A 23,599-nucleotide genomic window follows, 5' to 3' on the forward strand; every position below is an offset into this window, starting at 1 on the left:
AGTACTTTGAGCTTTATTCAAGAGGGACATTTGAGGAAAGCATGATCAGAGATGTGATTCCAGATGGTTTACCTGTGAACAATGTCTGTGATGCCTCATTGGGAAGAGAGAAACCTGGGCCAGCAACAATGTTCCAGGCAAAAGAGAAAGTTCTGAGTGTGGATGTTGACAGTGAGTCTGACAAGAGGGAATGAGTAAGGGTGACACCACTGAGGGAGGATCAACAGGGCCTGGCTTGACTCATAGAATGAGGGTGGCAGAGACCTTAAGGGTGTCAAAGATGATGTGAATGTTTCCTGCTCGTGACTCAAATAATAGCAGTTCTAACAACAGGAACAGGGAAGGCATGAAGAAGAGCTCTTTGGAGAGAAAAGGGTTTCTTAAGATTTGGATATGTTGACTTTATGCTTCGGATAAAGTATCTGAAAGGCCCAGAAGACATTGGTAATGCTGGGCTGGGAGTTTTGAAAAGAGAATAGATTTTGTGATGAACTTTTAAAAGCTATTGTTAACTTCTCTATGTGACATTTTTCAGACAGAACTACAATGATTGCAGCAACCATTTATGGATTCACTAGTATCTGATCCTCGTTAAATACAATTGTTAAAGTGTGGGTCCTCACCTTTCAGAATGATAATCTCTCTAGGGTAAGAATTTCCTTGGATGATATGAGATCAATGAAATCTGATGCTATTTTTTTTCTTTCAACATATATTGACCAAGTGCCTGCTATGATAGACTTATTGCCATGTGCTGGGGGCCCAGAGATGAACAAAACCCAGCTTGTCTCAGAATAGTTTGACCTGGGGGAGGAAAATAAATGTAAATACCCAACAATTCTGTAATATCCTACATGTATAAGAGATTCATTAAAAATTGCTTTAAAAATATAGAAAAGGGGGTGATTTTTAAAAATGCCCTTTATTATCAATGTAGGTCTGTGTACTTTTTAGCTTAAAAATGCTTATTAAGTACCTGCCAAGTCCTAAACATTGTGCCTGTCTCTTGGGATGCAGATATAAATAAGATGCAGTCTTCTGCGAGCTTCTACTGATGAATGTATTAGATGTTATTCATACTTATCTTACAGGTATGGCTGAAAACATTGATTTTTGAAGTGTTGCTTGGAAAAAAAAAACAGTTGTAACTAGTGAAGCATTTAGAGTGTGCTTTTTCCATAATATGGGCACTCACAGCATGCCTGGCACATTGCTTCTTGCTGCTGAATAGTTAATTCTCTAATTACTGCAGGTCTGTATGCCAGTGTGGACTGGCTGCCATGAGTACCAGGAAATGTTTCAACCAAATAAAGCATCCAGGACTTGGAATAATCTTGTTCATAATCTCTTCTTTGTCTAATTCTTGCATAATGTAACAAAGTTTATATGAAAAGGCCATGTCTCATAAATCTTTGAAATTTAAATATTATTATAGCGAGAAAGAAAAAAGAAAAACTGAAAAATAGTATTAGCTATTTTCTATGAACATTTAAAAATTGAGAAACTGACTTAGAAAATCTGTAGATTGAATTGCTCATCACTTTAAGTTAACATGGTAGCCAAAATGGCAAGTTTCTATTATATTAAAGTATATCATGAAGCCTATGTACAATCATGTAAAGGTGTATTTAGCTATATGTGAACATAAATTTGCCCGTAAATCCATTAACATAGTTGAAAAATGACAGTACCAAAATTAACACATAATAAAATACTATGTACCAGGTGCTATTCAGACAATAAATAATTAAATCATCTTATTTAACATATGAGTTAGAAACGATGATCATCCCCATTTCACAGGTAAGGAAAGGAATAGTGAGGCTTACTAGCCCAAGGTCACACTGCTAATAAGTGGCAGAGGCAGAATTTGGACCCAGATTCAGGTTCTGAAGACAATAATGATAACTGCCTTGTTATACTGCCACACAGGTAAGAGGGAAAGATTAGCTGTTTCTTAACGAACTCAGAACATCTTTTAGCAGGATCTGTTTTTATTAAGTGGGATGCTTACACACAGAATGTGTTAGGGAAAAAAATCCTGAAAGTATCTAATCCTGGTTTGGAAAAATATTAACTTTTAAATGCTTATTATCTAGTGTCTTGAAACCTTAAAGTAACTTTCAAGAGTGACTCAGTTTGTGCTTTACCAAAATATTACTAATAATGAAACAGCAAAACCTTGGATGTTTCCATCACCAATCAGAAGATGTAAGGCACACCCCAATAATTTTATTTACTTTGCAGGGCATAAGGTGGAATAACATGTTCTTCTAAACGCAGAGTTTAAACACTGGGTTGCATCATTGTGAAGAAAACCACTTAGTATTTTACAGTGAGGTGACTTTATAAGTAAAGATCTTCAAGAAGATTTTTATGTGATTTAAAAAATCAGCTTAGATGCTTGGAATTTGGATTGTTGCATTCTTGTTCTTTGGCACATCAAGAGGTAAGATTCATGATTTATCATAAGTTCTTTAAAAATAATGAATATATTTACATCTAAAATGTAATTGACACGAACTTATTCTTTAGAAATTACTATTGCTAATTTCATTCTTAAGTAGTTTCTTATTTTTATGGATATATTTGAAATATTGGCTGTTTATATATCTTTGTATTTATTTTCATTTATCATAAAATTATCAATGTAAAATGCCTCACTTAATACTGAATGAGCCTTATGAACATATAGAAGCATCTATTTACAACAATATAAAAGAATTTCTGGACAGTCTTGTATTGGGCTCCTAGCTCTGCCACTTACTAGTCATATGGGATTAGACATTAAAGTCTCAATTTCTTCATTTCTAAGATGAGTAGGTAGCAATAAATGAGAAAATACATGTATCTGACTCACAGTAGATAATCAATAAATTAATGGATTAACTAATTATTAATATCAATTGGAATGTCCATTGTTTCCATTTGAGTCACAGTTTTATGGAGGGATATTGGTCTGTGGACATTTCTCAAACATTAACACAATATTCATTGACATGTTTGATCTTTATATATGGACTTTCTAGACATTACTGTGTAAGGAGTTAGTGGTTTTGGCTATTTTTACCATCCTTGTTTAATATTTTACCTATAAGCAAACACTAAAGGTAGTTGATTTGTTTTGACCAAACTAGAATCAAATAACTTTAATGTTGAAAGATATCAGCTCTTTGTTGTAATGTATCATGTAGTTGGTTGAGATAGTATGGTGGTAAGAAGACAGTCATCATGTCTTTAACATTCAGTTCAACCACTGGTTTGAATTTTGAATCTTCTTGGATTTTAGCCCTCATTCTGCTGCTTGATAGTTGCTTAACTTTAAACAAGTACTTAACCTTTCTTAGCCTCAGTTTATTCATCTGTAAAAACAGGACACTAACCAAAATAACATCATAGGGTTGTACAAATTAAATAAGATGCAAGTTGAACATCTCTAATCCAAAAAATCTGAAATCTGAACTTCTCCAAAATCTGAAACATTTTGAGCACTAATATGATCCCACAAGTAGAAAATTTTACATATAAATACTTAACACAAACTTTGTTTCATGACAAAATTATTAAAATACTGTATGAAATTACCTTTAGCCTATGTGTAAAAGGTATATATGAAAAATAAATGAATTTTGTGTTAAGACTTGGACCCTGTCTTCAGTATATGCCAACATTCCAAAACCCGAAATGTGAAATACTTCTGGTCCCAAGCATTTTGGATAAGGGATACTTAATGAGCACTTCATGTAAAATGCTTGGCATGGGATTTGGGACATATTAGTAGTGATGTTAGCTACTTATTTACACAGATGAGGAAAACACAGAGAGATTCATTGTGCACCATCTTGGTGCTAGCTGGTGGAATTGGCCAACCTTGACTTCCAGTTCAGTGGTTTATAGTCCCTGACCACCAGCTTTTCTCTATTGCTAAAAAATGAAGGAGATAGAACTACCACTAGTTTTCATGTTTCAAGAACTATATTTTATTTTGCATGATTCTCCTGTCCTAGGACAGTCCTAATTGAGTGTTGAAAGCAGTTAGACTGGTAAAGGCAGAATTAAGAAATAGGCAGTCTACCCTGATCTGCTGAGATGGTATTTAAAGCCATGAATACAGACAAGATCATCAAGGGAGTGACTGCAGGTAGAGAAGGAAGATGGAACTATGAGTCCTAGGACACTTCCTCATTAAGACATCAGGAAGACGAGGGCAAGCTAGCAAAGAAGACTGCCAAAAATACTCAGTGAAGTGGCAGGAAAACTAGGAGAGTTAGATCCTAGAAGTCAATTTAAGATGAAAGAAATAACAGCATGCTTGTGTAAGGCTAGGAATGGTCCAGTAGAGAGGAGGAAAGTTGGTAAAGCAGGAGAAAGGGAGGGGAGTAATGTTGAGCCTTACTCCTCAGTAGGTGAGAGAAGATGGAGTCTTAATAGGATGAAGGTCTGCCTTTATGAGGAACAAAAACAGTTCATCTCTTGTGAACAGAGTGAAGGCAGAATAGAAGGGCAGGTAACCGCAGGTAGCTGAATAGACATGCTGGGAGCTTGTAAAAGGTCTCTGCTTTTTGTTTCTTGTTTCTTATTGAAATAGGAAACAAGGTCATCAGCCAAGAGGGTTGGTGGGCATAAAAATGTTGGAGGTTTGAGTAGAGGGGAGAATAATGAAATAGCCCAGGAGCCTGGGAAAATGTATGGCCTAAGAAATTATGATATGATGGTGGGACAGCTTTAGGATCTGCTTTAATTTAATAACCACAAATTAAAAATGAGATAGTCAGTACGGTATGTGATTTCCTCCAGGCACATTCAGCTGCACAGGTGTAGGCAGGAAATATGTGAAGTTTTGGGTTTAACCAGAGTTGTGGTTAAGCCAAGTGAAGCAAGAAGAGAAGTTCAAGGAGAGTATATGGGTGTGGTTATAATTGACTGTAGGATTTAAACTGGATAAGAAGGGAATTGAGGAGAGAAATGGTTGCCTAATAAAGTTATTTTGACAAAATACATAGTTATGTAAAATTTAGATAATACGTATATTTCTCCTACACACCACGTATCTATTATACAGCTGCCATAAATTTAACAATTGAGTCTACCTTCATTTGTATTATTGCCTATATCACATCTATTAAATCTATAACAGAGTCCATTGCCTTCAATGTTCTGGTACCGACCATTTATGCTAATGATTTCTAAATATGATATCTCCAGCTGAACTTCTCCCTGGAATCCCAGTCTCACATACACAACTGCCTCAGAGACAGCTCCACTTAGGTATCTAAGTCATATCAAATCTACGTACCTGAAACTGGACTCTCAATATCTACCCCCAAATCTGTTCATCTCAAAATTTTCACAATTAATGGCCTTCCAGGTGCTCTGGCCAAAACACCTTGGCATCATCCTTGACTTTTCTTTCTGTCATACCTCACTGCCAGTTAGTCAGCACATCTCTGGATCCTCCTTCAAAGTCTATGCAGAATCTGACCACTTGTAACCACCTCCGCTGCTACCTCCCTAATCTTAGCCACCATCATCTTTTATCTAGTTTGTTACAGCCGTCGCCTAGCTGGGCTTTTCCCCTACCCTTGCCCTGCTTCAGTTTATTCTCAATACAGAAGCTAACCTAAGTTAGTCCATGTCACTTTCCACTCAGAACCCTCCAGTGACTTCCCATCTCACTTCAGAGTAAAAGCCAAAGTCCTCCCAGTGATATGCCGGGTGCTACATGCTTTAGCCCTCTGTTACCTTCTAATATTGTCCCCGGCTACTCATCCTCCTACCCGTATTCAAACTCCTGGGGGCCAGATACATTCCAAATGTTAGGTTTTTTAAAAAAAAATTTATTTTAGAAATGTGCTATGGCAAATATACTGTATATAATATATAATCTCCAGAAAAATCTGGGCAAGCACCCCATATTTAATCACATGAATATTTATGTGGTAAAATAGATGACTATTATCCCGCATAATTTAATCCCACATTAAATGGGATAAAGACTACAAATAACCTTAGGTCTGTTATTGCTGCCAAATTACTTACTGCAAACTAGAAAACAAATAAACGAAGAAACCCCAAAGCAACTATTTTTTCCACAGAGATTTTTAGATTTTTAAATTGCAGAATAAGGCATTGTGGAGCTCTGTCTTCTCCCTGTCTCCATTCTCTAGGCCCTAGTCCGGGTGCCTCCACATAATTCTTCAATCACAATAGGCTCCCTGCTTCCTTGCAGAGTCTTGTACTTTACTTTCCTCAGTCTGGAATGCTGTCCCGCACATCTCCACGTGGTTTGCTCCTCACTCCCTCAGGTCCTGAATCAAATGCTATCTTTTTAGTGAGGCCTTCCCTGGACACCCTGTTTGAACTGCAAACCCCTCCTCACATAAATGCACACACACCCTCATCCCTTCCCTGCTTTAGGTTCCTCTCAGCACCTGTCACTGTTTTAACGTAGCCATTCTTAAAAAACTTATTCTTAACTTATTGCCTGTCTCTATGTCCCCTACTAGATTATATATTCCATGAGGGCTAGAATTGTTTTTTCTACTGCTGAATTCCATTGCTAATAGCATCTGGCAAATAATAGGCACTCAAACAAACAAATATTTCTTGAATACATTATTGAACCCAATTGCCAGCTTTTCTGTGTCATCAGAAAAGCCTGCTCACAGTAAGAGAGAAAAGTGACTCCTTTCTATATTAATTGGAAATTAGGAAGATATTAACTAATATGCCAATTTACATGATTTCTTAACCAGTTAACACTAGCTTCATGTAATGTACTGTTTTTCAAATGTTTCTTTAAAGAACTATTAGGCCAAAGGAGAAATAAAGCATTTCAACTGGAGAATATATTAAAATATAATGACTCAACAACTGAAGAAACTGGAAAAAAATAGGTAAAGGTGGAGAAAGCATTTAAGTAATAAAAATAAAAGTAGAAATGAATTATGCAAACAGGAAAACTAGAATTCATAAACCTCTGTGGCAGTTGCTTAATAAAACTAATGAAACAGAAAACCATGATGGCAAATTTAAACAAATAAAGTGAAATAAACTTAGATGTGCTTGAAGTTAAAATGACTAGACTTCGCATAAATTTATGATAGAAGAATTGAAATTCTAGATGAAAATCTTACTCCTTACACCAAAATAAATCCCATATGGGTAAATATTCCAAAGTAAAAGATAAAACAATAGAAGAATGAAAGAAAACAGTGTAATTGTTAGTAGTTTGGGAGTAAGGCTTTTCTAAACAAGACAAGACCCCCAAAGCCACTAAGCAAAAGCTTGATAATTTCAATTGCATAAATGCAAAACTTCTAAATGGCAAAAGTAAAATAAACAAAACAAAAATATAAACAACAAATTTGAGTATATTTGCCAGATATCTGACTAAAAGGGGACAAATTTCTCCACTCTTCAAAGAGTTTTTACAAATAAATAAGCAAAAACAAACTTTAGAAAAATATGCACAGGACACAAAGATCTCATCCACAGAAGAGGTACCAATGGCCAGAAGTGCACAAAGTGATATTCAAAGTTTCTGATAATTAAATAAAATGCAAATTAAAATAACAGGTTTTCATTCTGATAGAACATGTAAGGTTGTCATACTAGTGGCACTTATAAAAACTGAAATCTACATACCCTTCCATGGTAGATTGTATTGTATTGTTGTTGCCCAGATTGACTCTCCCTCCCTGTAAGACCACTATACACATTTACCTGTGACCACATGACACTGAAGATGGTATTCCAATTCTAGACACCTTTAAGAGCCTTTGCATGGTTCCACAGTTAAATCCTTTTCCTCTGCCCCAAGAGACGCATGCTCAAAAGAGGGCCTACTCCTTTAGCTTGAATTCTGCAATGCAGAAGACTGGTATATCAGAGATAGGGCCAACCTAAAACCACTGCAGCCAAAGGATAACATGAGTAAGAAATAAACCTTAATTTTTGTAAGCCAGTGAGATTTGGGGCGCTGTTTATTACCACAGCATAACCTAGGAAAAGCTAGGCTATACCTCCCAATTCCACTTAGTAATAGAGTGACTGGCATAAGGGTTCAATTACTTTCCTGCCACAAATAGGAAGTACATTTGACTTAGATCATCACTTTTTCTAAGTCTTCATTTTTTCATGTATATATGACACATAAGACTAAATCTGTTTTTGGTATTTTTATTATTAGTAGTAAGACCAAAAAAACCAGACTGGGCATAATTTGGTACACAAGTACTCTTTCTGTCCTTTTGTGACTTTTTTTATTATAAAGGTAATTCATATTCATTATTGAAAATTTGATAATTTAGACAAGTATAAATAAGAAAATAAAAACCACTGTGATTCACCATTAATATTTTGGTACAATTTATTTGAATTTTTTTCCATTACAGATACTATTACAAATTCTCTATAAACATTTTAAGGGCAGAATAATGTTCCTCAATACCATAATTTTAAAATGATATCCTTTATTATTTGCCACTTAAGTTATTGACGCAATTTCAATGTATTAATTTTATAGCAAATGTTATTTTTACAGAACTGTTAATCATTCCATTTTTTTCTTAAGTGGCTTCAATACCTTATAATGTTGTTTAGTCTGCTTTATCACATCTATTTTCCTTTAACTTTACACTCTCTGAGAGTATTTCCTTATGTAAAAAAGAACACTGTGGCAGATAACCTTGGTAAGTGATACACATAGAAAATAGGGACCATTGCACTCCAGCCTGGGTAACAAGAGCAAAACTCGGTCTCAAAAAAAAAAAAAAAAAGGCCGGGCGCGGTGGCTCACGCCTGTAATCCCAGCACTTTGGGAGGCCGAGGCGGGTGGATCATGAGGTCAAGAGATCAAGACCATCCCGGTCAACATGGTGAAACCCCGTCTCTACTAAAAAAAAAAAAAAAAAAAGGAAAGAAAGAAAGTAGGGACTAGTTATAAAAATCTTCATTTTAAAATCCATAGACTGAATAATGTAGTTGACAACCTGGAGAAAGAAAGCAACAGAATGCAAAAAATAAAGGCAGCTGGGCATTCTAGGAAAAACAGAAGTCTGTTTTAGAAAGCCATGATCCAAATATGAAGTCACTGGTTCCAATTAGAAAAGGGTCAGAATGGATTCCAGGCAGGAGAAATATTAAGAAGCTGCAGTATATTAGGGATATATTGATGAAGGCACATGTTCATTCTTCCAGGAAAAGAAAAAGAAAGGCAACCAGAAAATATAGGAAAACACAAACAGTACAAGATAGGCATGATCTAAATATGGAGTAAAGTACAATGACACTGATCCTGAGTAATTCAAATAGTAGAAAAGAGAATTTATTTGAATCATCTCCTTTGAAGAAAACGAGTGTCGAAACAATGTAAGTGCAGAAAAGAAAGGTAATTATAGCATGCTAGTTGGCTGAAGCCAAAAATATTTGTCTAGTCATAATAATATGAATTCTGTTTATTGATTTTCAACTTTTTGGAATCAGCCTGTAGACAAAACATAGAAGGATTAATTATGCTTATAGAGCAAAGTCTGAATATTATCAGTCTCGACAATATGAAAGCAACATTATAAAGCTAACAGACCTTGGAAGCTGGAAGAGAAGAAGAGAGGGAGAGGTAGTACCACTAAAACCTTCCTCTTAGTAAACTGGAAGTCAGGTTCTAAAAAATACGATGTATGGATCAGAAAATAGAAGGTTGCTATTTAAATTTATAATAGAAGCCAATAAATGAGCAAAAAACAAAACAGACAACAAACAGGAACAACAACGACAAATACAGTGTTATTGACCATATTGGAGGAAGAGGTGAGACAAAGCGAAGAGTGGGCTGTGCTGGGTTTTTGAGCTGTTATCTCTCAGCTTCAAGCCTGCCCTCTGGCTGAGCTTTGCTGGGGCTAAAATGTGGCCAGTACCATCCTAACAAGTGTGAGATGATAGATATCTCTTTAAGGTTTTGATTTACATTTCCATAATGATTCATGATGTTGAGCATCTTTTCATATACCCGTGGACCATTTGTATATCTTCTAAAGGAAAATGTCTATTCAGGTCCTTTGCCTATTTTTAAATTTAGTTATTTGCTTTTTTGCTATTGAGTTGTATGAGTTCTTTAGGTATTTTTTTTTTTTACAGAAATAGAGAAAACAATCCTAAAATTAATGTGGAACCACAAAAGACTCCCAATAATAAAGCAATCTTAAGAAAGAACAAAGCTGGAAGCAGCACACTTCCTGATTCAAAACTATACTTACTACAAAACTATAGTAATCAAGACAGTTTAATACTAACATAAAAACAGATACATAAACCAATGGAACAGAATAGAGAGTCCAGAAATACACCCATGTGTATATGGTCAACTAGTACTGTATTTGACAAGGGTGCCAAGAATATACAATGAGGAAATGATAGGCTCCTTCAACAAATGGTGTTGGGAAAATTGAATATCCACATACAAAAGAATAGAATTGAACCCTTATGCCATATACAAAATTATACGCCTGTGTTTTTATGGTCAGCTAGTCTTCAACAATGGTTCCAAGGATATCCAATGAGGAAATGATAGGCTTCTTCAACAAATGGTATTGGGAATAGTGGATGTCCATATACAAAAGAATGAAATTGAACCCTCATCTTATGCCATATACAAAATTAACTGGAAATAAAGACTTAAATGTAAGACTTGAAATTGTAAAACTCCTAGGAGAAAACATAGAAAAAAATCTCCTTGACGCTGGCTGTAGTGATGATTCTTTTGGAATATGACAACAAAAGCACAGGCAACAGAAGTAAAATGAACAAGTGGGATTGCATTAAACGAAAAAGCTTCTGAACAGCAAAGGAACTAATCAACCAAATGAAAAGGCAACCCTATAGAATGCGAGAAAATATTTTCAAGCCATAAATCCAATAAGGGTTTAATATCCAAAATTAAAGACTACTTTAACTCATAGTAAGAAACATAGCCTCTCTCTAAGCTTGGTTACTGTATTACTGACACTCCATCTTTCTGCTACAGGAAAAGAAGTTTGCTATGAAAGGTTAGGGTGTTTCAAAGATGGTTTACCATGGATCAGGACTTTCTCAACAGAGTTGGTAGGTTTACCCTGGTCTCCAGAGAAGATAAACACTCGTTTCCTGCTCTACACTATACGCAGTCCCAATGCCTATCAGGTAAGCTAACTTGCAGCCTTCACATATGGATTATTCTAAAATACAAGATGTGGCTATGGACACAGAAGACATAGATACAGTAACCTATTCTGACATGTGCTATTGACTTAAAGGCAAACATTTCTTTTCAGTATTATTAGTCAGATTTTGTTATTATCTGTTTAAAATTTAAATATGAAGATTGCTCTTACATTGTTTCATAAGAGGTAAACTTGATATTATGTTCAGTCAATGTACTTATTGAGAACCTTCCATCTGTAAGACTGTGAATAAGCAAGAATGCCTATTATCTATTGAACTGAATAAACAGAACAGTCTTAAGTTCATTACAGTAGAAGAAATGACACATATAAACAAATACCTTTCTTGCAGCACAAATTATGGTTTGTGATGTAAGATGGAATTGAAAGACTCTGGGAACAAAATGTAGAAGAGCTCACCTTGAGGTCAGTCATGGAACCAGGTAACATTTTGAGGAGGTCATGTATTTGAAGTATATCCTGCAGGGTGAGCAAGATTCCCACAGGCAGAGATAAGCAGGGTAATGGCAAAGAAAATGGCATGAACATAAAGGAGAGAAACCACAGGCCTGTCTGATGAATGACGTGTTGGGTTAGTCTGGGGACAGGGGAGAAGTCTTCAAAAGTAAAGTTAGTTAGAAAAGTAGTTGAAGAACAATTTAATAGTTCCTTCCTGAGGAGTTTGTACTTCATCCTGTGAGCCATGAGGCCCCATTGAGAGCTTCCCAGAGATGCTTTAGGGCATTTACTCTGGCAGAAGTGTGATCTCTTGTCTGAAGCTGGAAGAAAGTGATTATGAGACAACTGTGCTTTCCAACATAGTAACCACTAACCACATGTGACTATTAAAGTTACAATTAAATAAAATTAAAAACTCAGTTCATCAGCCATACCAGCCACATTTCAAGTGCTCAATAGCCAAACATGGCTAGTGGCTACCATAAAGGACAGTGCAAATATGGACTATTTCCATCATCACAGAAAGTTCCATTTGACAATATTAAATAGAAAGCTGTAGTGCAGTTTGGATCACACATGAGAAACCAGCCTGAACTAGAGTAATGAATGTGAGTATGATAATAGAAAATCAACATGATAACATCATAAACTATCCTGAGATTTCACACGTGAATCATTGGGAAAATGATAACCCTCTTAGCAGAAAAACTGAGGATAAAAGAGAAGAGTTAGATTCTGGACAGGAGAGGCTTGAGCAGGCTATTGGAGATGTTAGTCTGACAGCTGAGCAGGCAGTCCAGAGCTGGAGAAAGAATTCAAAAGTCTTCTACCTAGAGCTGAAAAATGAAACCTGGCCAGGCGCGGTGGCTCACGTCTGTAATCCCAGCACTTAGGGAGGCCGAAGAGGGCAGATCATGAGGTCAAGAGATCGACACTATCCTGGCCAACATGGTAAAACCCCGTATCTACTAAAAATACAAAAATTAGCTGGGCATGGTGGCAGGCACCCGTAATCCCAGCTACTTGGGAGGCTGAGGCAGGAGAATTGCTTGAAACCAGGAGGCGGAGGTTGCGGTGAGCCAAGATAGCACCACTGCACTCCAGACTGGGCAACAAAGTGAGACTCTGTCTCAAAAAAAAAAAAAAAAAGGAAAAAGAAAAATGAAACCCGAAGAGTACATGAAATCTCAGAAGCAAGAAACGAGGGCAGGACTAGGACTGGGTGGAGGATCTATATTTAGGGAGCAGGAAAAAAAGGGGGCCAGAGAAGATCATTTCCAGTCTTTACCTGAATCTGTAACCTTGGGGCTTACTTTCCATCAGACCCATCATATACTGCTGGGCCTTGCTAGCCAAGACAGCTAGGAAGATGCCTTCCTACCATACAAATATGATCTGATTTGTAGCTGCCTGCTCACCAGGCACACATACGTATGTACACACTACTCTTTACTGAAATCTGCCATCTGTAGATGAGTACTTCCCTAAATAATGTTCTTCACACCTTCCCCACTTCCCTCCATTTGAAAAGAATCATGTGTAATTAAACCAGATATGTATCTGAATTTTGTAATGGATAGAAGCCTATTGTTTGCTGTTAAAGTGTTTTTCTAACAACTATGATATAGGATGAGTCAAGGTGTATAATTAAAATAAGGATTTCCACAGACCTGACTCATATGCTATATGGATTTGACTCACTTATAAAAATAACTCTACACAATTCACTTACTGTCTTCTTCAAGTGAGGAATTATCAAAGGTAAATGTGGTGTGGTACGATAAACTTGGTCTTCTGGAATTCACAGGTCTTTATAGTTACCTTTCTGTAAGAATAAAACCAACCTGCTTCTCCATAAATCTATGACTCCTTAACCTAGAGTGACTTATGCAGCCATGGTGGTGATGGATGTGTTGCACACTTCTGGTAGTTTCTGTGTCTGCAGCATTAGTCAAGGATAGAACCTACCTAACTGGTAACTATTTTTTACTTGCTAGAGATGATATCACTGGAAATGTAGTCATCAGAATGGATTGATCTTGTACCTCTTAGGCTTCATGTCTACTCAGTCAAAGAATGCTAAAAGGCCCAGATAAACCTTGATACTTTAATTAACCCTTCCTCTCAATACCCTCTTCTGTACGATACTGACATCATTTTCTGGTTCCTACCCTTGTGGCAGCAGAATCCAAGCTGTCTTCTTTTGATCCCATGATGCTGCATGGAGTTTCTTATGTTTATATTGAAAAGCTACTTTACAGGGTTGTGACAGAGTGAATGTGAAGTGAATGAAAGTGTTTTCTCTACCTATTCTACTTAATTAAACTCCTCAGTGATCTCAGACAAGATCACCCTAGATGGAAAACAGATGGCAAATGGCAGAGAGACGTGTCCAATGTATGATGTGAATAAACTTTTTATACTAGCATGACAACAGAAGATGCTCAGATCCCACAATACCTGTCAGAATGCCACTTGGAGATTTGCTCCAGGTCTCACCTATTCAAACTATTCTCATGAGGAGAAAAGAATTAACATGGACTAAATTTCCTACAAAATGTTTTTCTGATGTAGAAACAGGGCTATAGTGGGTGTTTGAGGAGCTCCAGCTGGGCCTAAGAAAGTTGAAAGGAGTGAGCATCTGGATCTCTTAGATACATAACTGGAATGTTTTTGTATGTGGATTGCATTATTCATCAGAGAAGTGCTTCCTAGAAGGCCTGAAGACAATTGATTTTATTGCCCACTTCAGCAAATCTCATGTCTGGTTTGAGCCCTATCAGCAGAGAACACTATAATCAGAACTTGACTTGAGACTCCAGTGGTTAAGCACATAACTTCAAAGACCATGTGGATTTGAACCCTGGCTCCAGGGTTCATTAGCTGCAATACTTTTTGGCAAGTTACTTGGCCCCTCAGTGTCCCCCCTTTCTAATTTTTAAAATTACTACCTCCCTTACAGTGTTGTGAGAGTTAAACGAGCCACCCTGTAAAGTGCTTAGAACGATGCCTGGCAAATAGACAGATAGGAGTGTTAGCTATTATAATTACTACACAAGCCAACTTACGACTCTCATAGCCATTAGCTTACAGTCTTGGAGACACATCACCCAGCCAGCAAATTGTATGATTCATTGCATTACTTTTAAACACAGGTAGCTAGAAATAGGTTCTTTGTTTGAATTTCATAAATATCTAAATGTGTTGCTTTCTGGTTATAGGATTCACCATTGTCAGACTCGCTATTTGCTGATTTAAGTATTCATTTTTTTCAATCAAATTGCTTATACATGTGTCTTTTTTTTTATATAACAAAATCACTTAAATTAATAGAATCCTAAAGTCTTTGAGAGTTTAGTTATTAAGGCAATCCAGCAAAATACAAGAAGAATGTTTGACATAATCATATAAAATTATCTCCATTAAGCTGTTATAGTTCATGTGATGAGATTTAACCTCAATTTCTTACTCATAAAGTTGAGTGGACAACCTCCATTTTTGCCATGCTTTCAGCATGCTTCTAGGCATGTTTTAATTCTCAGGAATTACATTGATCACTGAGAAATGTTATACAAAAGTAAGATTTACTGAGATTCTGATTTAAACTTCTCAACATTGTCTTGCAAACATTTCTTTAAAAATCAAAGATTTTTTTTCCTTGTGTTGAATTTGTATACTGCATTTTATAAATGCATTAATTTTTTGAGCTAGATGTGGTGGCTTGTGCCTATAATCCCAGCAAATTAAGAGGCTGAGGTAGGAAGATCTTGAGGCCAGGATTCAAGATCACCCTAGGCAACATAATGAGACCCTGTCTCTAAAAAAAATTTATTTAAAATTAGTCATGTGTAGTGGCATGGGTCTGTAGTCCTAGCTACTCAGGAGGCTGAGAAGGGCAGATGGCTTGAGCCCAGGAATTTGCAACTGCAGTGAGTTATGATAGTCATTGCACTTCAGTCTGGGCAACAGAGTTAGACCCTGTCTCTAAGTAATAATAATAATAATGTTTGGACTTTTATATGTAGCAGTAATTATTTAGTAAAAGTATATTAAAGAAAGTTGTTAAAAATCAAATTTAGTGAAAGACTTTTGAGCAGCTTTAGAATAGGTCTACTAACTATTACATAATTTTTAATTATCATTTTTCCTTAATCTCTTTCTGCTTGAACCAGGAGATCAGTGCAGTCAATCCTTTATCTATCCAAGCCTCATATTTTGGAACAAACAAGATCACCCGTATCAACATAGCTGGATGGAAAACAGATGGCAGATGGCAGAGGGACATGTGCAATGTATGATGTGAATAAACTCCTTTTTACACTAGCATGAGAGCTTTATGTTTAACATGAATGTACTTTGCAAGATATTAATGTATATTCATGGAAATCTTCCAGTTAGTTATCCACAGTTATCCACATTCCAGGGCCTCAAATGAGTTATCCATTTCCCATTTATTTTTATTATAAATTGCACAGATTACAAGGGGAGCAAATTTGTATAACCACTCTTAAATAAATTCTTCTCTTGACAGAAGATTAAACGGTATGGTCAATTTCTCATTTAATTTAAGAAAAACAATTTCCAAGTTAACTCCACTAAATTAATCTTTCTCTCTTATACTTAAGATTAATAGACTGCTAAGATCATAAGCAATTAATTATTTATAAGGCCATATACTGAAGACAACATGAGTACCTATCTCACTGAGTAATATATAAATTTATATATATATATATATATATATATGTATTTAATATATATTGAATACACATTTATATATTTTACATATATAAATTTATTTAATTCTCAATGAGATAGGTACTAATTACTAATATCTATCTATCTATCTATCTATCTCTGGGCTAGGACAGAGCCTAGTCTGTAGTAGGTTCTCTATTAATATCTATGTATTAGTCCATTTTTATACTGCTATAAAGAACTGCCCTAGACTGGGTAATTTATAAAAGAAAGAGGCTTAATTGATTCACAACTCAGCATGGCTGGGAAGGTCTCAGGAAACTTACCATCATGGCAGAAGGTATTCCTTCATAAGGCACCAGGAAGGAGAAGTGCCAAGTGAAGGGGAAGAGTCCCTTATAAAACCATCATATCTCATGAGAACTCACTATCACAAAAGCAGCATGGGGAAACCACCCCCATGATTCAATTACCTTCACCTGGTCTCTCCTTTGACATGTGGAGATTATGGGGATTAATGGAATTACAATTCAAGATAAGATTTGGGTGGGGACACAAAGCCTAACAATATCAACCTACTAGTATAATTTCTTATTATGGAATTAAGTGTTGAGAACTTTGGTTTTTTATAACACTTATTTCTTTAATATTTACATGAATCTTTGTTCTAGGCGTTGCTCCAGGTGGAAGATATAAACTGCATTAATTTAGATTGGATCAACGGTTCACTGGAATACATCCATGCTGTAAACAATCTCCGTGTTGTTGGTGCTGAGGTGGCTTATTTTATTGACGTTCTAGTGGTAAGAAGAGTTAAATCTTTAAAATTACATTGATTTGGTTTTGGATTTTAACACTCAGAAGTTGGGACAATTTTATGTCTTTTTTATTAGCTTAGACAAATACAGAACATGTGAAATAAGCATTTGTCTATGGCAAACAGAAAAGTTTCTTTGTAGTAAAGAGAATGTGGTTATTCGAAGTACCACTTGGTGGCAGTGTGTCTACACAGGCTCATCACTAAAAACTGTCCCCTCAGGGCCACTGCCTTGGTCAGTGTGTTGGACCATCTCAATAAATTTTATTACATTGTAAATCTATCCTTAGAATTATAAACTGTTACCATATTACAAATGTTATTTGTTTATATCATGACATGCATTTTCACACAAAAAGAGGATTCTGTGCCTGTGAATTAGTTAGGTCTGTAGGCCAGTCCAGACCTAACAACTATTTAACCCACATATTCTCTAAAAGAATAAAATAGACCTTGCTATTTATTAGGCCTATACGCTGCAACATTGATGAATCTCCAAATGCTTTCCAAAAAGTAATTTCCCACCCTAAAATGCAGTGTAGTAAAATCTAAAGATGCATAATCCTTTCAGATTTTTAAGGAAGGTTCATTCATTCATTTAACAAATATATATTTCAATCTGTACTTACTGTGGGCTGGACACAGTTCTGGGAATGGAAGATATGACTTGAGAGTAAGGCAGTGTTTCTGCTCTGACAAAGTGTATACTCTGGTAGGCGAAGGAGGCACATACAGAAAAAAATGGACAAGAAAATGTAGTCAGCAACAAGTACTGGGTGAAGAAAATGCAAGGCAATAGAATGGAGAGTGGCAGGAGCAGAAATGAATTGGATGAGCAGCCAGGTTAGGTGACATTTGAACACTGACCACAGTCAGTAAACATCCTGAAGAAGGAATTAGGGATCCAAAGACTCATTTATGCCCTGACACTTCTCTGTCTTCTCTTCCCACTCTGTCAGGGGAGACTAGGGTACAAGATATTTGGAGAAAGTCTTTGTGTACAAGGGATGAAATCAGATTCACCTCCTATTTAGAAAAAAAAAAAGCCAGCTGTAAGCTTTCATGAATTTCTTTATTGATCTTAGGGTCTGAGCTGTGGGCTTTCCTATGTCCAGTAAATAAATAATGTGGTTTATAGGAAGCTGACAGGAGATGTTTGCAGAACTGAAGAAAAAAATATTTGTTGAATTAAATGTTCATTGAATTTAACAGGCCACCTTGGAGTGGGAAAAGGGTTAAGGTGAGTGGGCTCCGGGGTCCCTAGGAATAATTCAGGATTCAAACTTTAAAAAGGAGCAGCTAAAGGAACAGCGGAGTCTCTTCTCCACTTCCCTTTCTGTCATCTCATCGCAGGTTACTAGACCACCATACTTCACCACCTGGACTGGTTCTGGGGCAAGCAGGTGCTTGGGAATGGGGTAGGAAGATGGGGAAGAAAAAGAAGAAGAATGAAGGGGATAAGTGCTGAAAATGATCTCAAATACCAACCTATATAAGGAGATAGGAAAGAAAATAGACATTTAAAATAGTGGCAGCAGTAGAGGAAGGGACATCCTAAAGACTATACACCATTCATTGTCAGTTAATCACATACATAAATGAGAGAGAAAATATTCTTTGTTCTGTGACTTATAAAACTGTCATAACTGGTGGAAAAATGAAACATTTGATCAAATGAAAAATGTATGCAAGTAAAATGAGTTGCTTGATTTTCACTATAATTATGGGAGCCTGAAACTTAGCTGAAACTAAAAATGCTTGCTCAGGAGTGACATTATTAAGATAATAGAAGACCTGGATCCTTCTTTCTCCTAAAAGCATACTGATTCAACAGTAACACAGAGACAAATTTTCTTTGTGAGAAATTCAGAAACTAATTGAGAGGCTCTTACACCCTGGGTAAATACAAAACCAGCTAACCAAAGGCAGGAGGAAAATTTGAGATACCCTCTTGTCTTAACTCCTTCTGACCCAGCACTATATGATCTGAAGGAAACTCCTAGCTTCCAGCTTCACTTTGTGGAGGGAAAAAGTGGAACTTCATACCCAATGTTCCAGCTTTTCTGGGGGCTGCTCAGGGTAATACTTCAATTTCACATGTCTTGGAGCTTTGATAGAACCCAGAACATTTTAGTACCTGGGGGCCAATGAAAACAAAGATGGGAAGAAAGATGGCATTCAAGCAGTCACTATAGCCCCTTCCTCTGGCTCAGTACAGACAAAGTGAGTGAGTAGAATCCCTTAAAGAGTTAGACTGCAAATCATAAGTTCCGACTTTTCCAGGGGCTGTCTGAGAGACCCACTCCTGTCTTGCCTCTCTTGGAAGTACTAATGACACTCAGCTTACTCTAGACGCTTGAGGGCTGCTAAGAACAAAGATGTGGTTTGGACCAGCATAGAGGTTTGACAAGCACCTGGAATTGTTGGCTAGGCTGATTGGTGAGAATCTTCTCACACAAAGGACAATCTATGAACACTAGCAGAGGTGGCTATTTTTTCTAATGTGCAGATACCAATATAAAGAGTCAAGGAAAATGAAGAAACACTGTATACCAAAGAAACAGATTCATCTCCAGAAACTAACCCTAATGAAACAGAGATATATGATTTACCTGACAGACAATTCAAAATAACCATCATAAAAATGCTAAATGAGGTCAGGAGAATATTGCATGAACAAAGTGAGAATTTCAACAAGAAGATTAAAAATAAATAAATAAAAAGTACCAAACAAATCTTGGAGCACAAAAATATAACTGAAGACCAGGTGTGGTGGCTCATGCCTGTAATCACAGCACTTTGGGAGGCCGAGGCAAGCAGATCACTTGGTATCAGGAATTCGAGACCAACCTGGGCAACATAGTGAAACCCTGTTCTCTACTAAAAATACAAAAAATTAGCCAGGTATGGTGGTGCACATGTGTAATCCAAGCTACATGGAAGATTAAGGCACAAGAATCACTTGAGTCTGGGAGATAGAGGCTGCAGTGAGCCAAGATCAAACCACTGTACTCCAGCCTGGGCAGCAGAATGAGACTCTGTCTCAAAAGCAAAAACAAAAACAAAAACAAAAAAGAAAGAATGTGGAAATATAAAATAAAATATATTATCTCTACCTCTGGTAGAGGTAAACTTATAGACAAATACAAAATACTGTAATATGTGTAGGTAAATCACTTTTAATTCTAGTATAAAAGTTAAACGACAAAAGTATTAAGATTAACTATAACTACAAAAATATATTAATGGATACACAGTTTAAAAAAGATGTAATTATGACATCAATAACATGAAGCACGTGATGTGAAGGAGTAAAAGTGTAGATTTTGGGATATGTGATTGAAATTAAGTTATCTCCTTAAAATACACTATTATACTATTCTAACTATGACATGTTTTATGTAAACTCTGTGGTAACCACAAAGAAAGTACCTATTGAAAATACACTAAAGATTTTAAAAAGCAAAGTATATTAATACAAAAAATCAACAAAACCCAAAGAAAGACAACAATAGAGGAAAAGAGGAACAAAAGAACTATAAGACAGGTAGAAAATCATTTTTTAAAATAGTAATAATGGTCAGATGTGGTGGCTCATGCCTGTAATCCCAGCACTTTGGGAAGCTCAGATGGAGGATCACTTGAGGCCTAGAGTTCAAGACAAGCCTGGGCAGCATAGTGAGACCCTGTCTCTATAAAAAGGTTTTTTGTTTGTTTGTTTTAGGGCCAGGTATGGTGGCTCATGCCTGTAATCCCTGCACTTTGGGAGACCAAGGCAGGTGGATCACTTGAGGTCAGGAGTTCAAGACCAACCTGGCCAATATGGTGAAATCCCATCTAAAAACACAAAAATTAGACAGGCATGTTGGTGGGTGTCTGTAATACCAGCTACTTGGGAGGCTAAGGTAGGACAGTTGCTTAAACCTGGGAGGCAGAGGTTGCAGTGAGTCGAGATCATGCCATTACACTCCAGCCTAGAAAATAGAGTGAGATTCCATCTCAAAAAAAAAAAAAAAAGTTTTTTCTAATTAGCTGGGTATAGTAACATGCACCTGTAGTCCCAGATCTTCAGGAGGCTGAGGCAGGAGGATTCTTTGAGTCCAAAAGTTTGAGGGTGAAGTGAGCTATGATAATGATCTTGACACTGCACTCCAGCCTGGGTGGCAGAACAAGACCCTGTCTCAAAACAAGACAAAATAAACAAACAAAAAGCAACAGTGAGTCCTTCTCCATCAATAATTATTTTAAATGTAAATGGATTAAACTCTCTAATCAAAAGATATAAAATGGCTAAAGGAACAACTGAATCTCTTCTCCACCTCTTTCTGTCATATCATCACAGGTTACTAGACCACCACACTTTACCACCTGGACTGGCTCTGGGGCAAGCAGGTGCTTGGGAATGGGGTAGGAAGATGGGGAATAAAAAGAAGAATGAAGGGGATAAGGACTGAATAGTTTGAAATGACTTTACTATATGCTGTCTACAAGAGATTCACTTTATATTTTAGAGACATACATGGGTTTAAAGTGAAGAGATGGAAAAGAATAATCAATGCAGATGGTAACTGTAAGAAAACAAATGACTGTACTTGTATCTGACAAAATATACTTTAACTCAGAAAGTATCAGAAGTGACATAGGTCATTGTATAATGATAAAAGAATCAATTCACCGGGAAGATACAATAATTATAAATACATATGGACACAACATCAGAGTAACTAAATATATAAAGCAAATATTGACAGAACTGGAGGAAGAAATACACAGCAGTGAAATAATAGTAGGAGCCTTCATTATCTGATTTTCAATAATGAATAGGTCACCAAGATGGAAAACAAATAAGAAAGCAAACTTGAACAACACTACAGACTAAATGGACGTAACACATGTGTATAGAATATTTCACCCAACAACAGCAGAATACACTTTCTTCTCAAGTACATGCAGAACCTTCTCCAGGATAGATCACAAATTAGGTCAGAACAACACTTTAGCTAACTCAAGACTGCAATCATACCAAGTATCTTTCTTGACCATAGTGGAATGAAACTAGAAATCAATAGCAAAAGGAAAACTGGAAAATACACAAATATGTGGAAATTAAACAGCAAACTTTTAAACAACCAATGGGTCAAGGAAGAAATCAAAAGTCAAATTAGAAAATATTGTAAGACAAATGAAAACAAAAACACAAGATACCAAAACCCATGGGATTCAGCAAAAGCAGACTAAGAAGAAAGTTTATAGTGATAAGTTTAAAAAGACAAAAGATCTCCATTCAACAACCTAAGTTTACACCTAAAAGAAATAGATCAAGCGTGTCTAACCCAAAGCCCAGAACAGTTTTGAATGTGGCACAACACAAATTTGTAAACTTTTTAAAAACATTATGAGATTTATGAATGGACCTTTTTTAAAGCTCATCAGATATAATGATACATTAGTTTATGTATAATGATGTGTTAGTTTATTTTATGTGTGGCCCAAGACAATTCTTCTTCCACTGTAGCATGGGGAAACCAAAAGATTGGATGCCCCTGAACTAGATGAAGGAAAATAAACTTATTCTAATAAGTTAGCAGAAGAACAGAAATAAAAAAAATTATAGCAGAAATGAACAAAATAGTCAATAAAAAATATTAAGAAATGAACAAAACTGCAAGTTGGTTTGTTGAAAAGTTAAACATTTACAAACCTTTAGCTAGACTAAAACAAACTTGAGAAGACCGACTTTTAAAAAATAAGAAATAAAGAGGAGACATGAAAATTGAGGCCACAGAGATAGAAGGAACATGCGACTAGTATAAATAATTACACAATAAAATTTAAGATAACCTAGAAGAAAATGATAAATTTCTAGAAACATACAACGTACCAAGGCTAAATCATGAGGAAATAGATAATCTAAACAGACCTATATTAAAGAAGGCACAAATAAATGGAAAGACATCCTGTGTTCATGAATCAAAAGAGTCAATATTATCAAAATGTTCATACAACCCAAAGCTATCTGTAGATTCAATGTAGTACCTATCAAAATTCCAATGGCATTTTTTAACAGAAATAGTAAAAACAATTGTAAAATGTATATGGAAGCACCAAGGACCGTAAATAGCCAAAACAATCTTGTTAAAGAAGAACTAAGCTGGAATCATCACAGTTCCTGATTTCAAAATTTATTACAAAAATACAGTAATTAAAGCAGTGTGGCACTGGCATAAAGACAGACATAGAGACCAGTGGGACAGAATAGAGAGCTCAGAAGGAAACTCATGCACGTATTGTCAACAGATCTTCCACAAGGGTAGGAAGAATACACAATAAAGAAAGGATAGGCTCTTCCTACAAATGGCATTGGGAAAACTGGATATCCACATAAAAAGGAACTAAATTGGACCCTTGTCTACACTACACACACACA

The 23,599-nt window shown here is 36.2% G+C and overlaps 1 protein-coding gene across 1 annotated transcript in view; it reads left to right on the top strand.

Annotated features, from left to right (window-relative positions):
• The first annotated feature begins 2,234 nt into the window (after positions 1-2,234).
• The window catches only part of PNLIPRP3 (pancreatic lipase related protein 3), a 50,322-nt gene continuing 28,957 nt past the window's right edge, over positions 2,235-23,599 (top strand). The window contains exons 1-4 of the mRNA XM_032281755.1: positions 2,235-2,449; positions 11,024-11,178; positions 15,830-15,949; positions 17,027-17,158. Coding sequence (XP_032137646.1) covers positions 2,401-2,449; positions 11,024-11,178; positions 15,830-15,949; positions 17,027-17,158 — 456 coding nt within the window. The 5' untranslated portion in view covers positions 2,235-2,400. The remainder of the gene's footprint in view (positions 2,450-11,023; positions 11,179-15,829; positions 15,950-17,026; positions 17,159-23,599) is intronic.

This window comes from Sapajus apella, unplaced genomic scaffold (assembly GCF_009761245.1).
Source record: "Sapajus apella isolate SASKATOON/1434 unplaced genomic scaffold, GSC_monkey_1.0 scaffold13, whole genome shotgun sequence".
Taxonomy (NCBI): Eukaryota; Metazoa; Chordata; class Mammalia; order Primates; family Cebidae; genus Sapajus; species Sapajus apella.